General features: G+C 36.8%; 1 protein-coding gene across 7 annotated transcripts in view; it reads left to right on the top strand.

Moving 5' to 3' along the window:
• RUNDC3B (RUN domain containing 3B) overlaps nt 1-22,870 on the top strand; it is a 196,597-nt gene that overhangs the window by 94,999 nt on the left and 78,728 nt on the right. For all 7 annotated transcript variants that reach the window (XM_032761177.2, XM_032761176.2, XM_058425075.1 and 4 more), the window contains 2 exons: nt 13,730-13,819; nt 15,458-15,538. In XM_032761177.2, coding sequence (XP_032617068.1) covers nt 13,730-13,819; nt 15,458-15,538 — 171 coding nt within the window. The remainder of the gene's footprint in view (nt 1-13,729; nt 13,820-15,457; nt 15,539-22,870) is intronic.

Raw genomic sequence — 22,870 nt, 5'->3', positions numbered from 1 at the left:
TAAGTTATAACTACCATATGATTCTTTTGAGAATTTTAGTTAAGTTTCAAAGAACAGAAGTGTTCAATGCTATGCAAATGTTCACAGCCTACAGAGAAATACCAAACCATCATTAGGCTATTGTCACAGGTTGACAAATATAATACATATGCTGTATAAATACATTTTAGTTATTAGTTTAATTATTAGAAATTAGTAAAATTTCACCAAATTGAAGGTAAAAGAGTTTAAATAATGTAATTCACCATATTCAGCTAAGGTTTAGCTGATATAAATACAAGAATAGGATTGTGCATTTCATATAAAAATATTTCCTATTTCAGGTGCCTTGTTAACACAAATTAGTTATGTTATAAACACATAGTTAAGGGCTGAAAATATTTGACAAAAATCAGCCAGTATTTAAAAGAAAGTGAAATTGGAATATAGGAAAAATGTCCAAATATGATAAAGCATCTTTGCCAACATTTAATCATACACATCATAATAAAAGTAAAACATTAAGTTCAAGGCCAGGCATGGTGGCTCATGCCTGTAATTCCAGCACTTTGGGAGGCTGAAGCAGGAGAACCATTTGAGCCCAGGAGTTGGAGACCAGCCTGGGCAACATAGTGGGATCCTATCTGTAAAAAAAATTTAAAAACCACCTGGGTGTGATAGTGCCTGCCTCTACTCTCAGCTACTCAAGAAGCTGAAGTGGGAGGATTGCTTCAGATTGGAAAGTCAAGGCTACACTGAGCCTTGATCACACCATTTTACTCCAGCCTGGGTGACAGAGTGAGACCCTGTCTCTCTGAGTCCCCTGAAACCATGACACCTGCCGTGGGGATACCAAGAACTCTTTCCTAGATTTCAGGGAAGCAGGTTATAAGACCAGGATAATGCTATGCCTAAAAGCAGGGATAGTTGTGTATTTTATAGAAAAACATTTCAGGATATTATTTCAATATTTTGGATTGTTTCTAAATTTAAAGCTAAGTCTAAAATATATTTAGATTATTAAATATGGAAGTTTATTTCAATATTCTGTATATTTAAATGACTAATACTTAGTTTTACAAACCAGAATTTTCAAGATAAATCTCAATTTCACAGTGAAAAAAATAATCACTTGTGATTTAAATGAAATTTCATTAGTTAAAAAATTTTCTTCCTGAATCTGTAATAGAAAATAATAATAATAAAAATTCTACCACCTTGAATGCATTTCATTGTGACATCCTAAAATCCACACATACAGCCAGGTTTCTTGTCATAGTAATCAAAATAATCTGCCATTTTCATTTCACTACAGTAGGACACTTCTATTTTTATACCTGATCTTCATAATCATTATTTTAATTACATGTATAATAGTTCATAGTATTAGTGTATTATGATTTAACACTCTTAACATTAGATTACTTTGAATTTTCAAATTTTACTTAATACATATTATTGAGTAATATTTTTGTGATAATTTTGTTTTTGAGTGATTTTTTGAAAATATAGAAATTATTCATTTGAATTATTAATATTACAATAATAAATTAATTTTCATATCAATAAAAAACAAAGGCTTATGACTCTTGCTAGTCAAGGCCATTTTATATAACAGAATTGTGCATTTTATAAGCCCTTGAAGTAAATATTTATACTAATTTTAATGTGTATTTTTATTATACTTTAAGTTCTAGGGTACATGTGCACAATGTGCAGGTTTGTCACATATGTATACATGTGGCATGTTGGTGTGCTGCACCCATTAACTCGTCATTTACATTCGGTGTATCTCCTAATGCTTTCCCTCCCCAATCCCCCCACCCCACAATAGGCCCTGGTGTGTGATGTTCTCCTTCCCGTGTCCAAGTGTTCTCATTGTTCAGTTCTCACCTATAAGTGAGAACATGCGGTGTTTGGTTTTCTGCTCTTGTGTTAGTTGGCTGAGAATGATGGTTTCCAGCTTCATCCATGTCCCTACAAAGGACATGAACTCATCCTTTTTTATGGCTGCGTAGTATTCCATGGTGTATGTGTGCCACATTTTCTTAATCCAGTCTATCATTGGTGGACGTTTGGGTTGGTTCCAAGTCTTTTTTATTGTGAATAGTGCCACAGTAAACATACGTGTGCATGTGTCTGTATAGCAGCATGATTTATAATCCTTTGGGTATATAGCCAGTAATGGGATGGCTGGGTCAAATGATATTTCTGGTTCTAGATCCTTGAGGAACCGCCACACTGTCTTCCACAATGGTTGAACTAGTTTACAGTCCCACCAACAGTGTAAAAAAGTGTTCCTATTTCTCCACATGCTCTCCAGCACCTGTTGTTTCCTGACTTTTTAATGATCACCATTCAAACTGGTGTGAGATGGTATCTCATTGTGGTTTTGATTTGCATTTCTCTGATGGCCAGTGATGATGAGCATTTTTTCATGTGTTTTTTGGCTGCATAAATGTCTTCTTTTGAGAAGTGTCTGTTCATATCCTTTGCCCACTTTTTGATGGGGTTGTTTTTTTCTTGTAAATTTTTCTGAGTTCTTTGTAGATTCTGGATATTAGCCCTTTGTCAGATGGGTAGATTGCAAAAATTTTCTCCCATTCTGTAAGTTGTCTGTTCACTCTGATGGTAGTTTCTTTTGCTGTGCAGAAGCTCTTTAGTTTAATTAGATCCCATTTTTGTCAATTTTGGCTTTTGTTGCCATTGCTTTTGGTGTTTTAGACATGAAGTCCTTGCCCATGCCTATGTCCTGAATGGTATTGCCTAGGTTTTCTTCTAGGATTTTTATGGTTTTAGGTCTAACATTTCAGTCTTTAATCCATCTTGAATTAATTCTTGTATAAGGTGTAAGGAAGGGATCCAGTTTCAGCTTTCTACATATGGCTAGCCAGTTTTCCCAGCACCATTTATTAAGTAGGGAATCCTTTCCCCATTGCTTGTTTTTATCACGTTTGTCAAAGATCAGATGGTTGTAGATGTCTAGTATTATTTCTGAGGGCTCTTTTCTGTTCCATTGGTCTATATCTCTGTTTTGGTACCAGTATCATGCTGTTTTGGTTACTGTAGCCTTGTAGTATAGTTTGAAGTCAGGTAGTGTGAGGCCTCCAGCTTTGTTCTTTTGACTTAGGATTTTCTTGGCAATGCAGGCTCTTTTTTGATTCCATATGAACTTTAAAGTAGTTTTTTCCAATTCTGTGAAGAAAGTCATTGGATGGGGATAGCATTGAATCTATAAATTACCTTGGGCAGTATGGCCATTTTCACGATATTGATTCTTCGTATCCATGAGCATGGAATGTTCTTCCATTTGTTTGTGTCCTCTTTTATTTTGTTGAAGGACCTCCTTGAAGAGGTCCTTCATATCCCTTGTAAGTTGGATTCCTAGGTATTTTATTCTCTTTGAAGCAATTGTGAATGGGAGTTCACTTATGATTTGGCTGTCTGTTATTGGTGTATATGAATGCTTGTGATTTTTGCACATTGATTTTGTATCCTGAGACTTTGCTGAAGTTGCTTATCAGCTTAAGATTTTGGACTGAGATGATGGGGTTTTCTAAATATACAATCATGTCATCTGCAAACAGGGAAAATTTGACTTCCTCTTTTCCTAACTGAATACCCTTTATTTCTTTCATTTGCCTGATTGCCCTGGCCAGAACTTCCAACACTATGTTGAATAGGAGTGGTGAGAGAGGGCATCCCTGTCTTGTGCCAGTTTTCAAAGGGAATGCTTCCAGTTTTTGCCCATCCAGTATGATATTGGCTGTGGGTTTGTCATAAATAGCTCTTAGTATTTTGAGATACATCCCATCAATTCCTCCCTGGGATGCAAGGCTGGTTCAACATACGCAAATCAATAAACGTAATCCAGCACATAAACAGAAACAAAGACAAAAACCACATGATTATCTTATAGATGCAGAAAAGGCCTTTAATGTGATATTTTTAAAATTAGATACCTTTTAAAATAGTTCACTTTAGTAATCCAATTGTGTTTATTTGTATTTCTTTGATTATTAATGTTTGTGAGCATCAATGTTATTTACTTTTGTAAATTACATTGGAGAAATTGTTAAGTTATTCATTCTTATGAGTAGGCAAATTAAATACCTAATTGCATGCATCTGTCATTAGCTACATTTTTTCCCAGATGAATTTCTAAAACAAAGATAAGAGTAGGAAAAAAATATCTGCAATACTATTTTAAAATACCTTTTATTCCTTGAGCACGTATTGCATTTTTATTTCTTAGTTGTGGCATATAAAAAATATTTTTTATCTTATCAAGAGGATGCATGTCTCTTTGGGATTAGATCCTTAAAAGAATATGACACTTAAATGAGTATGACACATGAGCTCTTACAAGTCTGATATTTGACAAATCAAGTTAAATTAAATAACAAAGAGACAGGTACCATATGGTAAGCTTCCTAGGAGAAATCACAGTACACTTCTACTCTTATTATAATGATTTATTATGCTCTTTTTTTAATAAAAGAAGAGGACATGAGGAATCATTATGAGCAAAGAAAAAAGTATAGCAGAGAATTTTATTAAAGTTAACTAAACCTATCTTCTTCCATTCATCTAATTTAAGCATTTGTGAAGGGCTTATATGACCAGATTACAATAAAATTATATAGAATATAAAAATCTTCTTAGTCTTATAACTCCAGTGTTCACAGCTCATTACTGCTAGAATTATTTTCTGTGATAGAAATCTGCTATAAAATTCACACAGGATCCTTTGTCTGGCTATAAGTAACGTTACCTGTTTTGATTTATATAAATCTCTTCTCCAGACCTTCTTCTGCAATACCATAGAGTCAAAACACTTCGAACTTTCTCTCATTCTCTGAATAGGCTGTACATCAAGTTTTGCATTTTTCAGATTCTTAGGATGTCTTTCTCCATCTGTGTTAGTTTCCTATTGTTATCTGTAACAAACTATCACAAACTTAGTGGCTTGAAAACAACACCAATTATTATTTTACAATTCTGAAGAAGTCTAAGATGGGTCAGCAGGACAGCAGTTCCTCTCGAGATTCTAGGGGAGAATTAATTTCTTGCCTCTTCTAGTTTCTAGAAGATGTATGCATTACTTGGCTGGTGGCCTTGCAACAATTCAACCTCTGCCTCTTTTGTCACAACTTCTTCTCTGAGGCTGATCCTCTCACTTCTCTCTGGGGTTCTTGATTACATCAGGCCCATATGGTGGGATAATATCCATTTTAGATATTTTAATGCCATTTGCAAAGTCCCTTTTTCATTTTCAGTAGCATATTTACAGGTCAGGACATTGACATATTTTAGAAGGCATTATGCTACCTACTACATCTTTTCTACCTAAAAAATTGGTAGTCATTCCTGCTGTTCCAAGTTCAAATGTCACCCCCTCGTGAGATTTTCGCATATCTCCAGATGGAGGTGATGTGGTCTTCCTTCTCTTTCTTCAGGGACTCTAATGACTAATAAACTTGCCTTCTTTCATTTTGACCCCTTTAATTTTTCTATTCATGAAGGCTGTTTTTCACCAATTTTATTTTCATTAATTTGTCCATCTTGTCTATCTACAAAGACATTTTATCCTTTTTTAAAATCTATCTTATTAAAGTTTGCTATTTTTCAATATAATAACTTCCATGTATTAAAATACGCTATTTTACACCTTACTATTTGAGGAAGGCCAATAATATATAATAACTGAGGAAAGTGGGGCAAGATGGACGAAAAGAAGGCTCCAACAGTTGTCCTCCCTATAGGAACACCAAATTGAAGAACTATCCGCACAAAAAAAGCACCTCCATAAGAACCAAAAATCAGGAGTGCAATCGCAGTGTGTGGTTTTAACATTATATTAAGGAAAGAGGCACTGAAGAGGGAAAGACAATCTTGAATCACCTACACCAGCCCTCCTTCATCCCCCAGCAATGGCTGAGTGGTATGGAAAGACAATCTGTGCATTCAGGGGAGGCAGCAAACAGTAATTGTGTGACTTGACGTTGGAACTCAGTACTGCCCTGTCACAGCAGAAAGCAACACAAGGCATAACTCAGCCAGTGCCTACAGAGGGAGCTTCTCTAGCCAGAGGCAAATTCTCCATTTCAGTGGTAGGAGCCTGAGTTCAGGCAAGACCCACCAGTATGGGCTAAAGTTCTCGGGGGTCTTAAATAAACTTAAAAAGCAGTCTAGGCCAAAGAGACTTCAATTCCTGGACAAGTCCTGGTGATGTGCTGGGCTTGAAACTAGTGGATATTGGGTGGAGATGACCTAGTGAAACACCAGCTAGTGCAGCCAAGAGAGTGCTTGCATCATCGCTGCCCCAAACACAGGCAGCACAGTTTGCAGCTCTGGAAGAGACTCCTTCCCTCCACCTAAGAAGAGGAGAGGGGAGAGTAAAGAGGACTTTGTACTGAAACTTGGACATCAGTGTAGCTACAGAAGAATACGGTATCAGGAAGAGTCTCGAGGCCCCCATTCCAGGCCCTAGCTCCTGGTTGACATTTCTAGACACAGCCTGGGCCAGAAGGGTACCCATTTCCTTGAAGGGAAAGATCCAGTCCCAGCAAGATTTATCATTTGCAGACTTAAGAGCCCTTGGGCCTTCAATAAACATCAGTGGTACCCAGGCAGTTCTCACCACAGGCCTTGAGTGAGACCCAGGGCCATGCTGGCTTCAGAAGTGACCCAGCACATTCTCATCTGTGGGAACCATGGGGAGAGACTCCTTCTGCTTGAGAAACAGAGAATGAATGAAGGGGACTTTGTCTTAGAGATTAATTCCTAGCTCAGCCACAGTGATGTAGAGAAACAAGTAGGTTCATGGGGTCCCCAATTCTAGGCCCTGGCTCTTGGACAGCATTTCTGGGCCTGCCCTATATGAGAGGAGAGCCTGCTGACCTGAAGAGAGAGAATCAGACCAGGCAGGATTCAGTGGCCCCATAGTGAACATTGGCGGTAACCAGGCAGTAATTGCCACAGACCTGGGATGGTGATGGCCATGGGAAGAGACTCTTCTGCTTGAGGAAAAGGGGAGGAAGAGTGGAAAGGACTTTGTCTTACAGCGTGCATACCAGCTCAGCCACAGTAGAATAGAGCACCAGGTAGATTCCCATGCTTCCTTTCATGAGGTTCTGTCTATCAGATGGCATCTCTGGACCCAACCAGGGCTGAAGGCAATTCGTGTCCTGGAAGGGAAGGACACAGACCTGGTGGGATTTGCCATCTGCTGATTGTAGAGCCCTTGGGCCTTGAGAAAACATAAGTGGTAGCCAGGCAGTAGCCACCTTAAGCCTTGGGCAAGACCAAGTGTTGTGCTGGCTTTGGATCTGACTGAGCACAGTCCCAATACTGGTGCTTACAGGGGTGCATGTGTCACCTATACCCCAGGTCCAGGCAGCTCAACACAGAGAGATAGACACTTTGTTTGGTTGGGGGAAAGTAAAGGAAAAGAACAAGAGTTTCCACCTGATATCCCAGGACATTTTCCCATATCTTACCTAAGACCACCAAGACAGTACCTGTCTGAAAGAGCCACAGTATTTTTGTGCATGGGGTGCTTCCTAATGCCTACATGACTACAGTGACCAAAGACTAAGGTCCCAACACCCAAGTCCCTTTTAATACTTGGAAAAACTTGCCAAGGACATGTATAAACAATCCAAGACTGCAAAAATTACAATCAATATCTAACTCTTCAATGCCTGAGTGAAGGAGTTGGAGCTTAGGTGATAATGTTCACTGGCCCACCACTCACCTCCTGCCCTGCAGCTCCAGTTCCTAACAGGCCACGGACAGGTACTTGTTCATGGCCCAGGGGTTGGGGACCCCTGTGATAAGGGTTTTGTATCTCCAATGTATATAAAATACTTCTACAACTCAAAAAGACAACTCATTTAAAAATGGGCAATGAATCTGAATATACATTTCTCCAAAGGGGGTATACAGATGGCTAATAAACACTAAAATGTTATTTGACATTATTAGCCGTCAGGGAAATGCAAAACCACAATGAAATAACACTGCATACTAACTAGGATGGGTATGTTCAAAAGATCACTTAATAACAAATCTTGGTGAGGATTTTGAAAAACTGAATCTTTCGTACATTGCTGGTGGGAAAAGAAAATTGTGCAGTCACTTTGAAAAACAGTCTGGCAATTTTTCGAAAGGTAAAACATAGAGTTACCATATGACCCAGCACATGACTCCTAGGTGCATGTGTGTCTATATCCATACAGCGGAATATTATTCAGGCATAAAAAGAAATGAAGTACTGATCCATGCTGCCACATGGATGAACCTTGAAAACCTGCTAAGCTTAGCAAAGAAGCCAGTCACAAAGACCAGATAGCATATGATTCCCCTCTTCCTTTAGTTACCAACTTTCTGTCTCCTCATCCTCAATCTCTTTACTACTGCTGGATCAATCGTTATAGAACATATACTGGTACCTCCTACCTTAAAAAAAAGATTCTCCATTGAACCTATAATTCCCCTCTACCAATGCTAATTTCATGATTCCACTTCATCACCAGACTTCTCCAAAGCACTTCTTCACACTGTCATCATTTTCTTACTTTAGAATCACTCTCTTACCCACTCTTGTCTGGCTTCTGCCCCTCATCACTCCACCAAGAATTTTTAAAAGAATACCAATAATCTACAAGCTACCCAATGTAATGGATATTTCTATGTCCACACTGTACTCCATCTCCCAGCTACTTCCAGTAGAAGTTGACTACTTCATCGTTCTTGAAAAAATCTCTTCACCTTTAAGTTATACAACATTCCATGGCTTTTCCTTAATTGCTCTGTCTCTTTTTCTGTCATCTTTTCCACTTAACAACATCTGACTGTTCATATTCTCTAGGCTCAGTCCTGCATTTTCTGCTTTTTTTCCTCTGTTCATTTTTCTCTCTATTCTTTCTTCCTGGAGTTTCGTCCATTCTCCTGGCTTGAAATACCATCCATATGACCATGATACCACATTTAAACCTCTAGCTAGATAGTTCAGATATACTTATTTTTTTCCCCTGTAACTCTGTTCACCCTTTCTTAGCAAATGGTATCACTGCTCACCTACATAGTTGATTAAGTGAGAATCTAAAAACCATACCTGATTCCTCTTTCTCCCTCATTCCCTGTAATTAATCCATAAGCAAGTCTCACTGATCCTACCTCCAAATCTATTTTGAATCTATTTATTTACCTTTATCTCCATGGCTCTTACAGTCATCTAGAACTCTTTTATCTGTTGCCCAAGGCTCACCTGTTGGCCTCCTTACCTTCCAGTTTGCCCCCTTTCAGTAGAGCATCTAGCTTCCAGCTGATCTTAAAAGTAAAAGAGATTATGTTAACTCCTACTTAAAACATTGAAATGATTTCTTATTACATTAGCCAGAAGGCTCTGTGGCTGTCACATTTCCTGGAGTCAGATCCTGATTTCCCTACTCTAGCTGTGTCTATCTTGGACAAGTTGTTTAATCTCTCCAGAGAATAACATGTAGCAGCAAAGTTAAGATGATTCATGTAAAGTTATTACTATGCCTGCCACTCAATAAGTGTTATTATTATTATTAATGTTCTGTGGCCTGCAAAGCCCTGTGTGATCGGACATCTGTGGGCTAAGGTATCAGGCTAAATACTTGAGAATGCCTTACTTAATGACTCTTTCCAAAGTTGGGCTTTCCTTCCATTTGTCTCTATCTCAACAACCTGTTTATTTACTTTATATTTATCATCATCTGTAATTATCTTTTTCTTTTGTTTCTTGCTTTTCTATTCCCCGAGGCTATATGCTCCATAGAGAGGATCTAAATCTAACTTATTTACCATTGTAACTATAGTACTTAGCACAGTTCTTGTCACTTAAAAGGAATTTAATATATATTTGTTGATTAAAATAATTACTGAATCTCACATTCTTGGCAAGACCTTTGGAGGTTGACTTTTTCATCACTTTTTCATTTTGATTCAATTTGACTTTGAATATAACATCTGTTTATAATGCAGGGATCTGTTTTATACGTCATGAGGGAAAATTTTCTTATATCCCCTTTCAGTAGTTTCTTACATTAAATTGGGGGAAGAGAACAAGCATGCCAATAATGAAATTTCTTTGGTTTATAAGACAAGCTTTCTCATATTTTAATATTATGCTTTCAAATGTGTAGAATAACTTCTGACTCCCACAAAAGGAAAATTTGAAGCATGACATTAGATAGTATCGACATAATTTATATTTATTATTCACCTTGGATCCCATCCAAAGGATATTTGTTATTGAACTACTTAAAATTCCTTAAAATATTCTTACAGAATGGACACTAAGGTGGCATCATAGGAATATATTTCAATTAGAGTTAAATTATATGTGGTAAAAGGAAAGCATATTCTTATAAGGGCATTATTTTAAATACTTTTCTAGTCACTAATGTTTTTCTAATCAACATGTAAATACTTGGAAAGGGTGGTATACCTAATAAGATCAGGAAGTTCTTTTCCCAGATCACAGTAGTATCAAATAGTTCCTTATAATTTTTCCTCACTTCTGAAATATAAAACTATATTTAAAGTATAGTCTCTAATATATAAATCTTTAAATGGAAGTTTCATATGTGTTTTTTACTTTGGTACTTTCAACATTTATAATATGTTGAAATTAACCAGTACAATGTTTTAGTTAGATTCTTCTCATTTATACATATACATATATGTATTATATATATTTATATTTATATATGTTATATATATATGTATATGTGTGTGTGTGTATATTTTATATTTATATATGTTATATATATGTATATATGTGTGTGTGTATATATATGTATATTATATATATATATATATATATAATTTTTTTTTTTTTTTTTAGAAAGGGTTTTGCTCTGTCACCCAGGCTGGAGTGCAGTGGGGCCATCTCAGCTCACTTCAACCTCTGCCTTCCTGACTCAAGCAATCCTCTCACCTCAGCCTCCCAAGTAGCTGGGACTGCAGGCATGTGCCACCATGTCTGGCTAATTTTTTTATATTTTTTATATAGATGGGGTTTCACCATGTTGCCCAGGCTGATCTCTAACTCCTGGGCTCAAAGGATCTGCCTATTAAGGCCCCAGAAGTGCTGGGATTACAGGCTTGAGCCACCAGGCCTAGCATAAAAGTTTTCTTTAGAACAAAAAATATTTTTAACTAAAAAAAAAGGGAATTTTAAGTATATACCTTACTATTATTGGATTAATCATCTCAGGCTTTACTCCTGGCTCATTTATTTTATGACCTTGGTTATACAAGCAAAGTTTAATGTTACAATTTTTCAATGAGGTAAAATGAAAAGGTTGAAATTTTACAATCTTTTGGAATATTTGAAAGTATTGACCACAGGAATCAGATTTTTAGTCAAATTATTGATATATTAGTTTGCATAAGAGAATAAATTAATTTTTCAAGACAGCTTCTACCTCTTTCATACACATGAAGTCTTTGATTAAATGATAAAAATATTATCTTCTCAGATCAATTCAGTTTTCTAAATACTGAAGTACTTTAAAATATATTATCTTAAGCTCAGAAGTACATCTTCTGAAAAATAATTTTTTTCTTAACCAGAACTAATAATTTAAAAGTTCAGCATATAATGGGCAATCCTCTTAACTAGCCCTTCCTCTTCCATTTTTCCTTTCCTCTTTTGCTGTTATATTAAATCAGGCCTTATGCTTAAGATATGATTTTTTTCAGTGGAATTATTGATTTTACATATAGCAATCATTTTACTTACCTTAAATCATTCACTTAGAAAATTTACTTATTTATTAATGAGTAAAACTAAAGCAAAAAACTCATTAAAACATTATTATATGCACACACGTAAAAGACCTTTAGCTTTTAAAAAATTTCTCAAACCAGTTAATTTTTTGGTGTGGTGTTCTTCAACACTCCCTAGTACAAAGGTGCCATTAGAAAGCAAGCAAGAATAGTTTTGAGCTGATTTTTAGAATATATTTTTTAAACAATGGTAGGTTCAAGAAGAGAAATAAAAAAAGTAGACCTTTTCTTTTATAAGAAGTACTAGGAATAATGGGTTATTGCCAGTATCAAAAAAACAAGATTCTTTTCCAAATTCATGTGTCTCATAGAATTTAGTGGTCTGAAACCATTAGAAGAAGCATAGTTCTTGCAGGGGTTAATAATATATTCTGCCAATAGCCAACTTAGTTATTGGACCAGGGACAAAGTCTCAAACATACATATTTGTCTAAATATTTTACCTTTCTGTAGGACACCTCAGTAGAATATGTAAAAAAATCCTTCCATTTATTTTACTAATCTTTGTTAGGCCAGAAGTTTTCATTTTTCTCCTTTTATGTAAATCAGTAAAAGCAATTTCAGTAGGTCCAAGAAAATAAAAAACATTTATTCCAAGCTGGTCTCCCCACTGTATTTGTTTGCAGCCTTACATCTGTCAGAGAGTAAATAGTTGTCATTTTTTCCATTTTGTACTTTTTATTCATTTAATATTGCTTATGAACCATACCATACATTAAGTTCTTTTAAAATATTTTTGTTTTACAAAACGTAGATTTAATAGAAGATATAGGACTTAAGAATTGGGTAGCCTTCTTAAGCAATTCATCTAACATGAGCTTGTGCAAATTGTTTTAAACTTTTCCTGATGGTAAATTTGAAACTAATGATTCCTTCTGCATTTAATTTATGGGTTTTTTTGCAAGTATCAAATAATATGTTTGTAAAAATACTTAGTAAGCTGTGAACAACAATTCAAAATTGATGGTAGGATTATGAGCATACTGAAATTTTTTGCAGAATTTATAAACTCAGAAATACTGAAAAGAACAAGACCTTTGATTTACTAAAATGTTTCATTTTAGTTAGTGGGGTGGTATAGAGTGGTGTTCACTCTCTTGTATGTAATATAAATACATATAGCAGTGTAATCATCCCTGGTTACTGATATAAACTAGATTTTACATAGTACTACGTTTTAAAATCAGTAGATTAAATGATTTTACATTCATTTTTGGAAAAATACCTTAGGGCCACATTATGATTTTTCTTTCAAAAATGTTTTAAAAACTAATGATAACTAAAGTGGAAAGCTTTACAGGAATTAGCAAAGATACATTCACATTCCCGTTTTTGTCAAGGAGATATTGAATACTTTCTTTTTCATATGCAGCCACCTTGGTAGCCCATCTGCTTTATTAGGATTGCACTATTAAGGTTACCATAAATTACTAATGAGTACGCCTCCCAAATTCTTAACTTAGTCAGTAATCTTTGGAATTATAGGAAAACAAATTATGTTTATCTTATTTATTAGAACTCAAGTCTACTTCATTTTGAAAATAGATCAATACAAATGTCTCTGAATTTGCCACCTTTCACTTTACATTTATATTGCTTCACTATTAAAGAAAAATGCTGGCACTCTAGACCCATCGAAAGACTCACTTTGGGGATTCTTTTTAGGAGAGATGGAAACAGAGAATTCTTTTTGTTATATTGGCAGGTTTTAGTTTCTTCAGGGGTTTGTTGTTGTTTTTTTGTCTCTTTATTTTGGTCTAAATATCTTCAAAACTTCAGTGATGGAAATATGTTTTTTTAAAAAGTACAAATTAAATAAAATTTAGCTCTTCCTACAATAGTTTGGGCTCTAAATGATTTCTCTCAATCAAACTTCCATTTATTTTTAATATTTTATATATTCACCCATTTCATTTTTTAGGAGATTTTATGAAGATGGAGCAATTGCCTTGGGTGAAGAAGCAAATATGCTTGCTGGCATGCTTCTAGGACTCAATGCTATTGATTTCAGGTACTTAATATAACCAAATGCATTCAGTTTTTAAATTATTCTATATCTTAATAGTTTCTACTTATGATTTTTTTCTTTCAGATTTCTAAGTAAGGCACACAGTTGGATATTGTTATTTGATTCATGTTGTTCTCTTTCAAATGACATCAGTTTGTTTTATAAATGGGTTTGCTCTCAAAAAAGAGACTGCCTGAAACTTAACGAATTGATAGGCTTGCTCTGTAGCTTGGATAAAAAGAAAACTTAGACTATATCCCATTCCCCAACAGCCCCCTCCCTAATGAAGGAAGGCTTTGAATCTTATCTCTTAATATTTTTCAGCTACTGCTTTAAAATTAAAAGAAATAGACTTAAAGTAGTTTCAAAGCCAGAAGGATTCTCATTATTTCATGTGTTGAGATAAAGAAGATCCTGAGAGGGTATCTTGGATATCTTATGTCTCTTATGTTATGTATGGAGAATATAAAAAAAAATTGTTAAAATTTACTTTATCAACAAGATGAACTGGTTCCACACTAACAAGTGCTAAAAATGGGCAATACAAGTTCTTTTTAGATTTATAGACACTTTTTTTGCATTTCTTTAATCAATCCCAGATTTGACATTATATTGAAAGTAAAAGGTTTGTGTATAAGAAAACTCAAACACAAGGAATGAAGGAAACATTATATTTTTATTGAAATATAACATTTGAAAATTCAGGAATATTAACAAAATAAGTATAAGACAAATGAAATTCTACCTTTGAGTCTTGATAAAAATAATGCCGTTCATTTTCACTGAAGTTATCTTTTTTAGTAAAGCACTTCCTTTTCTAAATATTTGTCATTTTACAAGTCTAATTTTATTAAAATTTAATAAGCTAGTATTAGGTTAATTAGCTTAATTGTGGAGGATGAACATGATAGATGGAATGTGAAGGTTGTCTTTTTGATCCCTCTATGGATGTTAACTTTTTATATCACATGTCACTAGCTCTGTGTAAATTTGTTACAGTCTTGTTTTGTTTGTTTGTTGTTTTATTGTTTTAAAAAAACTGGCCAGGCGCAGTGGCTTACACCTGTAATCTCAAAGCGCGGTGGCTTACACCTGTAATCCCAACACTTTAGGAGGCCGAGATGGGCGGATCACCTGAGGTCAGGAGTTCAAGACCAGCCTGGCCAACATGGTGAAACCCTGTCTCTACTAAAAATACAAAAATTACCCGGGCATGGTAGTGGATGCCTATAATACCAGCTACCCAGAAGGCTGAGGCAGGAGAATCGCTGGAACCCGGGAGGCAGAGGCTGCAGTGAGCCAAGATCATGCCACAGCACTCCAGCCTGGGGGTGACAGAGCAAGACTTCCTCTCAAAAAAAAAACAAAAAAACAAACAAACTGGGATTAAGAATGTTAACTGTTGGTTTAATGTAACCCATTGACAGTGTATTAATTTGTACAATGCCTTGTCATTGGTATTGAAGGTAGAATATTTTATTCAGGCATTTATTTGTGCCAAATAACAATTAAATTGCAAACAAAAAAGTTCACTTGCCATTTGATGAGAGAAACGTCTCTGGCAAGAGATTTTTCATAAAACTTAACTTTGATTTAAAATTTTATATATTAATAGGAAATATTTATTTTCTATTGTCTTAGTTTCTGCCTAAAGGGAGAGGGACTGGATGGCAGTTTTCCTGCTGTAATAGACTATACACCGTATTTGAAGTATATCCAAAGGTATGTGACATTTTGAGATATGTTTTTTAAAATCTTATTTAAAATTGAATGTCTTGTACAATGTTTGTCTGATTAAAACTACTTTGTACTAAATATTCGTTCCAGTATCAGAAATCATTATAGGGTACAAGCTTCAGTTGCATTTTTAGTATTTATTATTTAAAAAATACACACTTTTTATGTAAATATACACTTTTTAACATAATTGTAATCCTAGCATATAGTTTTTTAAAATAACAAAAGCATTTATTCATATTGCCGTAGTCATTATAACTTTAATAGCTCTGAAATACTCTACTGAGATCTCAAAACTATAATTCAGTATTTAGATTGTTTTCCATTTTTTCTCATAAAAAAGGATAAATAACATTTTATACATATCAATTTTCCTTTTGTTTTCATTGTAAATTGTCAGAGATATCCAGATAAATTCTCTGAAAAATCTGATGACTCTTTTTTTTTTTTTTTTTTTGAGACAGAGTCTCACTCTGTCACCCAGGCTGGAGTGCAGTGGCGTGATCTCGGCTCACTGCAAGCTCCGCCTCCCGGGTTCACGCCATTCTCCTGCCTCAGCCTCTCCAAGTAGTTGGGACTACAGGCACCCGCCACCACGCCCGGCTAATTTTCTGTATTTTTATTAGAGATGGGGTTTCACCGTGGTCTCGATCTCCTGACCTCGTGATCTGCCTGCCTTGGCCTCCCAAAGTGCTGGGATTAGAAACGTAAAACACCACGCCCGGCCTGATGACTCTTAAAATATGTCTTTTAAAGAGTTGTAACAATTTATCCTATTACCAATACTGTGTGAGAATTCTGGATTTCCCACAATCTCATCAGCATTAAATAATAATTAATGACATCTATATATATTTCTAAGGTCTACTTGAAAGATTGATTTCCTGACTAGAATGATGATCTTTATATACTTCTTTATTTTTCCATAAATTATTGGGGTACAGGTGGTATTTGATTACATGAGTAAGTTCTTCAGTGGTGATTTGTGAGATTTTGGAGCACCCATCACCTGAGCAGTGTACACTGCACCATATTTGTTGTCTTTTATCCCTCACCCCCTCCCACTCTTCCCCACAAGTCCCCAAAGTCCATTGTATCATTCTTATGCCTTTGCGTCCTCATAGCTTAGCTCCCATGTATCAGTGAGAACATACAATGTTTGGTTTTCCATTCCTGAGTTACTTCACTTAGAATAATAGTCTCCAATCTCATCCAGGTCATCACAAATGCTGTTAATGCATTCCTTTTTATGGCTGAGTAGTATTCTGTCATATATATATGTCACAGTTTCTTTTTTTATTGAGAAAATGAGCTTTTATTGGTCTATAATTTATCATGCATTGTTGGAAAATATAAGCAAGGGATTATCTGAAAGTAAAAAAATCTGGGACGATTATTAAATCTAAAAACTACAGATAGTGTTAAGAATTCAAATTTTTCACCTTTCCCTCTCATCCCCAGGGTGGAATATAAGACGAAAATTTAGCAAACTAAGGCCGGGCACAGTGGCTCACACCTGTAATCCCAGCACTTTGGGAGGCTGAGGTGGGCAGATCACGAGGTCAGGAGATCGGGACCATCTTGGCTAACACGGTGAAACCCCATCTCTACTAAAAATACAAAAAAATTAGCCAGGCGTGGTGGCACGTGCCTGTAGTCCCCACTACTCAGGAGGCTGAGGCAGGAGAATGGTGTGAACCTGGGAGGCGGAGGTTGCAGTGAGCTGAGATCATGCCACTGCACCCCAGCCTGGGCAACAGAGCGAGATTCCGTCTCAAAAAAAAAAAAAAAAAAATTAGTGAACTAAGGTAATTACATATTGATAGTTCTCAAGGTGTCTTCAAAACAAATCTTCCTTGTATAACAGTTTCTTTATCCACTTGATTGATGAGCATTTGGGTTGGTTGCACGATTTTGCAATTGTGAATTATGCTGCTATAAACATGCATGTGCAAGTATCTTTTTCAAATAATAACTTACTTTCCTCTGGGCAGATACCCAGTAGTGGGATTGATGGATCAAATGGTAGTTCTACTTTTAGTTCCTTAAGGAATCTCCACGCTGTTTTCCATAGTGGCTGTACTAGTTTATATTACCACCAACAGTGTAGAAGTGTTCCCTGTTCGCTGCATCCACGCCAACATCTACTGTTTTTTAATTTTTTTTATTATGGCCATTCTTGCAGGAGTAAGGTGGTATCACATTGTTCTTTGATTTGCATTTTGCTGATCATTAGTGATGTTGAGCATTTTCATATGTTTGTTGCCATTTGTATATATTCTTTTGAGAATGGTCTATTCATGTCCGTAGCCCACTTTTTGATGGGATTGTTTGTTTTTTTCATACTGATTTGTTTGAGTTGTTTGTAGATTCTGGATATTAGTCCTTTGTCAGATGTAGAGATAGTGAAGATTTTCTCCTCCTCTGTGGGTTGTCTTTTTACTCTGCTGACTGTTCCTTTTGCAGTGCAAAAGCTCTTTAGTTTAATTAGGTCCCAGCTATTTATCTTTGTTTTTATTGCATTTGCTTTTGGGTTCATGGTCATGAAATCCTTGCCTAAGCCAATATCTAGAAGGGTTTTTCCAAGGTTATCTTCTAGAATTTTTATAGTTTCAGGTCTTAGGTGTTAGTCCTTAATCCATCTTGAGTTATTTTTGTATAAGGTGAGAGATGAGGATCCAATGAAGATCCAATTTCATTCTCCTTCATGTGGCTAGCCAGTTATCCCAGCATCATTTGTTGAAAAGGGTGTCCTTTCCCCGCTTTATGTTTTTGTTTGCTTTGTCGAAGATCAGTTGGCTGTAAGTATTTGGGTTTATTTCTGGGTTCTCTATTCTGTTCCACTGGTCCATGTGCCTATTTTAATACCAGTACCACACTGTTTTGGTGACTAGGGCCATATAGTATAGTTTGAAATCAGATAGGGTTATGTCTCCAAATTTGTTCTTTTTGCTTAGTCTTACTTTGGCTGTGCAGGTTCTTTTTTGGTTCCATATGAATTTTAGAATTTTTTTTTTCTAATTCTGTGAAGAATGGTGGTGGTATTTTGATGGCGATTGCATTGAGTTTGTAGATTGCTTTTGGTAGTATGGCCATTATTCACAATATTGATTCTACCCATCCATGAGCATGGGATGTGTTTCCATTTGTTCATGTAGTCTATGATTTCTTTCAGCAGTGTTTTGTAGTTTTCCTTATAGAGGTCTTTCAACTCCTTGGTTGAGTATATTCCTAAGTACTTATTTTTATTTTGTTTTTCAGCTATTGTAAAAGGGATTGAGTTCTTGATTTGATTCTCCACTTGGTTGCTGTTGGTGTATAGAAGAGCTACTGATTTGTGTACATTAATGTTGTGTCTAGAACCTTTGCTGAATTCTTTTATCAATCATAGGAACTTTCTGGAGGAGTCCTCAGGGTTTTCAAGGTAAACGATCATATCATCAGCAAACAGTGACAGTTTGACTTTCTCTTTACCGATTTGGATGCCCTTTATTTCTTTCTCCTGATTGGTCTAGCTAGGACTTCCAGTACTATGTTGAAGAGGAGTGGTGAGAGTGGACATCTTTGTCCTGTTCCAGTTCTCAGAGGGAATGCTTTTAGGTTTTTCCCATTCAGTACTATGTTGGCTGTGGGTTTGTCATAGATGGCTTTTATTACATCAAGGTAGGTCCCTTGTATGCCGATTTTGCTGAGGGTTTTAATCATAAAGGGATGTGCTGGATTTTGTCGAATGCTTTTTCTGCATCTATTGAGATGATCAAGTGATTTGTGTTTTTAATTCTGTTTATGTGGTGTATCACATTTATTGACTTGCATATGTTAAAGCATCCCTGCATCCCTGGTATGAAACCCACTTGATCATGGTGGATTATCTTTTTGATATGTTGTTGGATTTGGTTAGCCAGTATTTTGTTAAGGATTTTAGCATCTATGTTCATCAAGAATATAGGTTTGTAGTTTTCTTTTTTGATTATGTCCTTGCCTGGTTTTGGTATGAGGGTGATGCTGGCTTCATAGAATGAATTAGGGAAGGTTCCTTTTTTCTCTATCTTACGGAATAGTGTCAAAAGGATTGGTACCAATTCTTTGAATGTCTGGTAAAATTCTGTGAATCCATCTGGTCCTCGACTTCTTTTTTGTTGGTAATTTTTAAATTATTATTTCAATATTGCTGCTTGTTATTGGTCTGTTCAGCGTATCTAATTCTTCCTGATTTAAGCTAGGAGGGTTGTATTTTTCCATGAATTTATTCATCTCATCTAGGTTTTCTAGTTTATATGCATAAAGGTGTTCATAGTAGCCTTGAACGATCTTTTGTTTTCAGTGGTGTCAGTTGTAATATCTCTTGTTTCATTTCTTAATGAGATTATTTTCTATCCTCTTTTCTTAGATAATCTTGCTGATGGTCTATCAATTTTATCTTTTCAAAGAACCAGCTTTTTGTTTCATTTATCTTTTGTAATTTTTTTTGTTTCAATTCATTTAATTCTGCTCTGATCTTGGTGATTTTCTTTCTTCTGCTAGGTCTGGGTTTGATTTATTCTTGTTTCTCTAGTGCCTTGAGGCATGACCTTAGAATGTCAGTTTGCGCTCTTTCAGTCTTTTTGATACAGGTATTTAGGGCTATGAACTTTCCTTTTAGCACCACCTTTGCTGTATCCAAGAGGTTTTGATAGGTTGTATCATTATTGTTGTTCAGTTTGAAGAATATTTTGATTTCCATCATTATTTCGTTTTTGACCCAATGCTCATTAAGGAGAAGGTTATTTAATTTCCATGTATTTGCATGGTTTTGAAGGTTCCTTTTGGAGTTGACTTCCAGTTTTATTCCAATGTAGTCTGACAGTGCTTGATATAATTTCAATTTTCTTAAATTTATTGAGGTTCATTTTATGGCCTATCACATGGTCTATCTTGGAGAAAGTTCCATGTACTATGGGATAGAATGTGTATCCTGCAGATGTTGAATGAAATGTTCTGTATATATTTGTTAAGCCCATTTGCTTCAAGGTATAGTTTAAATCCATTGTTTCTTTGTTGACTTTCTATCTTGATGACTTCTCTAGCGCTGTCAGTGGAGTATTGAAGCCCCCCGCCCCTGCAACTATTATTGTGTTGCTGTCTATCTCATTTCTTATGTCTATTAGTAATTGTTTTATACATTTGGGAGCTCCAGTGTTTGGTGCTTATACATTTAGGATTGTGATATTTTCCTGTTGGACAAGGCCTTTTACTATTGTATAATGTACCTCTTTGTCTCTTTTACCTGCTGTTGCCTTAAAGTTTGTTTTGTCTGATATAAGAATAGCTACTCCTGCTCACTTTTGGTGTCCCTTTGCATGAAATGCCTTTTTCCACCCCTTTACTTTAAGTTTAAGTGAGTCCTTATGCGTTAGGTGAGTCTCCTGAAGGCAGCAGATGGTTGGTGAGTTCTTATCCATTGTGCAGTTCTGTATCATTTAAGTGGAGCTTTTAGGCCATTTACATTCAATGTCAGTATTGAAATGTGAGGTACCCTTGCATTCATTGTGCTCTTTGTTGCCTGTATACTTTGGTTTTTTGTTTGTTTTTTATTTTTGCGTTTTAACTTGTAATTTTCTCTGGTCCCTCCATGATTAGCATAATGACTTACCTCCTGAATTCTTTTTCAGGTAAATCAGGGATTTCTTCTTGGTTTGGATCCATTGCTCATGAGCTAGTACGATTTTTGCAGGGTGTTGAAGAGCCTTGCTTTGTTATATTACCAGGGTTGGTTTTCTGGTTCCTTCTCATTTGGGTAGCCTCTGTCAGAGGGAAGGTCTAGGGCTGATGGCTGTTGTTCAGATTCTTTTGTCCCACGGGGTGTTCCCTTGATGTAATACTCTCCCCCTTTTCCTATGGGTGTGTCTTACTGTGAGCCTAGCTGTAGTGATTGTTGTCTCTCTTCTGGGTCTAGCCACTCAGTGAGTCTACCTGGCTCTTGGCTGCTACTGGGGGGTGTGTGCACAGAGTCCTGTGATGTGAGCCATCTGTGAGTCTCTCAGCCGTGGATACCAGCGCCTGTTCTGGCGGAGGTAGCAGGGGGATGAGGGGTTGCAGTGTACTCTGTGAGGGTTGTTAGCTTTGGTGGTTTAATGCTCTATTTTTGTGCTGGTTGGCCTCTTGCCAGGAGGTGGCGCATTCCAGAGAGCATCAACTGTGGTAGTATGGGGAGGAACCAGTGGTGGGCAGGACCCTAGAACTCCCAAGATTATATGCCCTTTGTCTTCCACTGCCAGGGTGGGTAGGGAAGGACCATCAGGTGGGGGCAGGGCTAGGCGTGTCTGAGCTCAGACTTTCCTTGGACGGGTCTTGCTGTGGCTGCTGTGGGAGATGGGAGTGAGATTCCCAGGTCACTGGAGTTGTGTACCTAGGAGGATTATGGCTGCCTCTGCTGAAACCTGCAGGTTGTCAGGGAAGTGGGGGAAAGCAGGCAGTCACAGGCTTCACCCAGCTCCCATGCAAACTGGAAGGCCAGTCTCACTCCCACCATGCCCCTGCCAACAGCCCGAGTCCATTTCCAGGCAGAGGGTGAGACAGGCTTGAAAACCTGCCACAGGCTACCCGCCTCCCAGGTGCGAAAGAAAAGAGCTTGGTTCTTCCCCTGCCTGTAGAGTCTGCACACTGGATTTGCGCTCTTCCCCTAGTTCTGGCCAGGAGGCTTCTCACCCCGTTGAAATTGTTACAGAGTTCAGCGGAGATTTCCTTTTCCCTGTGGAGTTTTAGCCCCTGCTCCTCTGGCTGGCCTCCCTTTGGATCCCTGTGGTACAGGCAGGAATGGCCTGCTCAGGGACCCAGCGAGCTCCCAGGGCCTTTCTGCTGCTTCCCCTACCCCTGTATTTTGCTGGGCTCTCCAGATTGACTCAGCTCCTGGTAAAGTCGGAAACTTCTCCCACAAACAGACCTTCAGCTTCTCCAGTGTGGGTGTGTGTTTGGGAGAGGCGGGGTTCTCCCTTTCCCACTTCCGCAGTTGGGGCACCCACAGTATTTGGCAGGGGGTCTCCCAGGTCCTGCAGGAGCAGTCCACTCCTTCAGAGGGTCTGTGGGTCCTCTCGGGATTGGTAGGCTTTTTCTTACAGTCGATGTGGAGCTAAAATTCACAATGCAAGCCTCTGCAGCCTGCTCTGTCTAGAGCTGCAATCTAGTCGTGCCTTCTGTCCTCCATGATGATCTCCAATCTTTATATACTTCTAAAATTTTATAATCATGGCAAAGCTATAAGGTATTCTGTATGTCTATAAAATATGTATATATGTCACACATACACACACACACATTCAAAATCCATTTATTGAGTGC

The sequence above is a fragment of the Hylobates moloch genome, unplaced genomic scaffold (genome assembly GCF_009828535.3).
Source record: "Hylobates moloch isolate HMO894 unplaced genomic scaffold, HMol_V3 SCAFFOLD_1, whole genome shotgun sequence".
Lineage (NCBI taxonomy): Eukaryota > Metazoa > Chordata > Mammalia > Primates > Hylobatidae > Hylobates > Hylobates moloch.
The sequence above is the reverse complement of the archived record's forward strand: the minus strand, read 5'-3'. Positions and strand labels throughout refer to the sequence as shown.